General features: G+C 58.0%; 1 protein-coding gene across 1 annotated transcript in view; it reads right to left on the reverse strand.

The window, feature by feature from the left end:
- The window catches only part of TMEM72 (transmembrane protein 72), a gene marked incomplete at its 5' end in the record, with an annotated part of 2181 nt that extends 541 nt beyond the window's left edge, over nt 1-1640 (reverse strand). The window contains 3 exons of the mRNA XM_026662579.1: nt 275-414; nt 1167-1238; nt 1555-1640. Of these exons, the coding sequence (XP_026518364.1) occupies nt 275-414; nt 1167-1238; nt 1555-1640 (298 nt within the window). The remainder of the gene's footprint in view (nt 1-274; nt 415-1166; nt 1239-1554) is intronic.
- Nucleotides 1641-4103: the final 2463 nt, after the last annotated feature.

A 4103-nucleotide genomic window follows, 5' to 3' on the forward strand; every position in this document is an offset into this window, starting at 1 on the left:
ACCCCTGTCCCATCACAGCCGGGCCATGGCTCCCTGCCTGGCACCCCCGTTCCATCACAGCTGGGCCATTCCCCCCAGCCTGGCACCCCTGTCCCATCACAGCTGGGCCATTGCCCCCTGCCTGACATTCCTGTCCCATCACAGCTGGGTCATGGCCCCCAGCTTAGCACTCCTGTCCCATCACAACCGGGCCATGCCATCCCAGCCTGGCACCCACCACCATACCCCATTCCCCTGCCCCCCATGCTGTCCGTGGCCCCAGCGCGCTCCTCACCGGGGATGGTGACGTGCCAGACCAGGACGGGATGCAGGAAGCAGGCTACCGAGAGCAGCACATAACCCAGGAATTTCTGGAAGCTCGCTGGCTGGGTGGTTCGCTTCCAGAAGGCGTGTGCCAGGGAGCCTGGCTGGTAGCTGGGGAGAGAGGGGCAGGCGTAGGCTTGGGCAGGGAGAACCGGTCACCAGCACCAGAGGCACATGTCTGGCAGGGCTGGGTCTAAATGCCTCTCTGGTGCCCACTGGCCCCAGAGCTCAGAGCACCAGGCCAGGCCTGGACATGGGGATGGCTAAGGCTTGAGTGGCCCATGGAGTGCAGGGGGCACAGGGCTGAGTGCCAAGCATTCTCACCCATTCCCCTAGCCCGGGGACACACCCATGGGTGCCCAGGCCCTGAGGAAGAGGAAGTGTGAGTGACACATGCAGGCCCTGGGGGCAGCAGCCTGGCCAGCAAGCAGGGTTTGGTGCTGCCAGCAGGGGGCAGGCTCCCCTGGAGGTGAGTCTGCAGCCCCACCTGGTCAGCCCTGTACCACCAGCTGGGCGTGGGTGAGGGACAAGGGGGAGCAGGGGAAGGAGTGTGGGCAGGATGCATGGAGGTGTGGGTGGGACATATGGGAGGGTGCATGAGGGGTGCGTAGGCACGGCTCATAAGGGGTGCATGGGTGTGGGATACCCAGAGGGCATGGGCAGGACACAAGGAGGTGGGGATGTGAGGTGGGTGGAGTCCACAGGGGGCATGGGCAGGGCACATGGGGTTTGGGCATGGGGTGAGCAGAGGGCATGGACAGGGTGCAAGGTGTGTGGGGTGGGCGGAGTATATAGGGGCATGGGCAGGCACACAGGGTGTGGGCGTGGGCAGGACACGCAGGGCGTGGGCAGGGAGTACTCACGTGATACACATGCCCAGGAGCAGGCTGACGAAGAAGGAGACTTCGCAGATGGAAACCGCTGCCCCTGAGAAACTGAAGTGGAGGACCATGAGGGCCAGGCCTGGCCACAGCCATGGGGGCGGCGGGGCCAGCGTGGGGCTCGAGGGCGCTACCTAGTGCTGGCCAACTGGGCTTCAGAGCCCCAGATCCCCCTGCCCAGCCATTGCACAGGGGAGGTCACAGCGCGTTGCGGCCCCTGGCCAGATCCACTGGGGCAGGCAGCGCTGCGTGGAGCTTGCAGGGCTGAGCTGGGGTCCAGACTCCTACATTGCGAGGCCAGGAGAGGGCCACTCGGCCTGACATCTCCCAATGGCAGAGCCACTCCCCGCGGTAACCCAGCGATACTCACAGCAGGTAGACAGCCAGGCTCTGGAACTGCCCGCGCTGCAGGGTCTCCACTCCCACTCCAACCAGCACTGCAGAGAGAAGGCAGAACTGGAGTCATGGGAACGCTCACCCCATCACTGCCCTGCCTGCTCTTCATGTGGCCCTTGGCTGGGTGTGGGTGGGGAGAGAAGGCAGAGTGTCCAGTGGTTAGAGCAGAGGACTGGAGCCAAAAGGGCTGGGGTCTGTCCTTGGCTCTGCCACAGACCTTCGGCCAATCACTGAACCACTCCATGCCTCAGTTTCCCTAATGGGCTAGTGCTGCTGCTCCCCCCACTTTGCATATGGTATTGGGACTCCCTGGGACTCAATGAGCATTGGAGTCTCCATGGCACCCTTCACTGGGAACAGCCAGGTGATCCAGTTCCTCCTGTATAATAGTCCACTCCTCTTCTGTATTGATGGTGCATCCCAGTTTTGTGCCATCATGGCAAAGGACCACCAGCCCTGGAAACACTGTCTTGCTGTCGGCCCTTCCCCAGCTGTGTGCATGCACCCCATGGTGTAGGGGGTCGGATTGTCACCCTGGCTGGGGCTACCATCCCCTGCCCCCAGTGGTCCAAGGGGCTGCAGGAGGGGGTATGGGTTCCAGCTTGGGGTGTGGGCTCTGGGATGGGGCCAGGAATGAGGGGTTGGGGTGCAGGAGGGGGCTCTGGGCTGGGGGGTGGAGCCGAGGGGTTCAGAGTATGGGAGGGGGCTCTGGGCTGAGGCAGGAGGTTGGGGGGTGGGAGGGCTCCGGCTGGGGGTGTGGGCTCTGGGGTGGAACCGGGGATGAGGGATTTGGGGTACAGGAGGGGGCTCTGGGCTGGGATTGAGGGGTTTGGAGGGCGGGAGGGGGATCAGGGCTGGGGCAGGGGGTTGGGGTACAGTAGAGGGTCAGGGGAGCTGCAGATCCAGTGCTTGGGGCGCGGACAACGCGTGGAGCCCCCCGGCTGCCCCTATACGTAGGAGCCGGAGTGGGGACATGCCACTGCTTCCGGGAGCCACGCGGAGCCAGGGCAGCCAGGGAGCCTGCCTTAGCCCAGCTGCACCGCCGACCGGACTTTTAACAGCCCAGTCAGCGGCGCTGACCAGAGCTGCCAAGATCCCTTTTTGACCGGACCTTCCAGTCGAAAACCGGACACCTGGCAACCCTACTGTGAGGGTGCGCCCGGGGGCGGGGCAGGGCGAAGGGAGGCCTCAGCTGCTGTGGGCTGGCCCTGAGTAGGGTTACCATATTGCAGTCCTGGAAAAAGAGGACACTCCAAGGGCCCCCGGTCCCGCCCCAACTCCGCCCCTTCCCCAAAGTCCCCGCCCCAACTCCGCCCCTTCCCCAAAGTCCCCGCCCCAACTCCACCCCTTCCCCTGAACGCTTCGCCCCCTACTCTTCCCCCTCCCCTGCTTCCCGCGAATCAAATGTTCGGAGAACGGAGTGGTCTCTAGTAGTCAAAGACCCTTCTTCCCCGTCCCCTCCAGTCTATGTCTATCCTATTGCTGTCTAACCCGCCCCAGCTCCTCATCTGATTTCAACTGCCCCCCACTACCACTCTGGATTCCTTGTCCCAGTTTCCTGGTCCTGTCTCACTCTCCTCTCTCCCTGCCCCCATCCCTCAGATGGGATGTTCGTTCCAGATTGGCAAAATTATAAGGCTTCCCAACATTTCAACACTTCCCATTCTAAATTTTCGGTTGCTTAACTATAGGCTAGTTCTGCCCACAACAAAGCATATTCAGAACTTCTGATTAAAGGGATTATAAGTGTAGCAACCTCCATCATAGCTAGTCACCAAAGATTGAACCTGAGCCATCCAGACTTAAAAGCATGAGCTTCTACTACTTGAGTTCAAGATATAACTCCCTGTAGCTATACAGTTATCCTCTAAAAATCCACCAGAGGAGGGCACAAAACACATGTTGGACAGTGAATTACAGAAGTGCCAAATATTATTATTAGACCTGCAATACTTTTCACAATGAACATCAGCAGGGGATAAACTGGGAGTTTAAGAATATTTGGAAAACAATTTTAGAATAACATTCAGTGCTGTGGTTTAAAAGAAAAAAACCTGTTAAAACTCATAACTTAGCAGCATTCAGTGTTTGAAAAAAAAAAAACAACTTCCAGGAGGGATACAAGTTAAGAATGTTGAAACAGGAAGATGTTGTGCTTAGTTACCACTTGGGCAAGGTGGCGTGCTATGTAATACTTGCAAGATTTCACTGTAATGTTTTACAATATATAGCAGCGCAATGCTGATTCCATTGATATTGTTGAGCAATTCATGCTGATTTTATTTCAGCCCACATCTTAATAGTTTTGAATACAAGATCACAATTTTCAGCTCAGTTGGTCTGAACATGCAGAGCTTTAAAATTGCTATGCTCTAAACTGTATATTAACTACAATTTTATAAACCTGCATGTCAGAGAACTGTGTGCCACTACTACTAGACAGTGGCACAAGGCAATTCAGTGTGAATCACAGAAATGTAGGACTGGAAGGGACATCAACAGGTCATCTAGTCAAACCCCTGC

The sequence above is a fragment of the Terrapene carolina genome, unplaced genomic scaffold (assembly GCF_002925995.2).
Source record: "Terrapene carolina triunguis isolate 2854851 unplaced genomic scaffold, T_m_triunguis-2.0 Scaffold28592, whole genome shotgun sequence".
Classification (NCBI taxonomy): domain Eukaryota; kingdom Metazoa; phylum Chordata; order Testudines; family Emydidae; genus Terrapene; species Terrapene triunguis.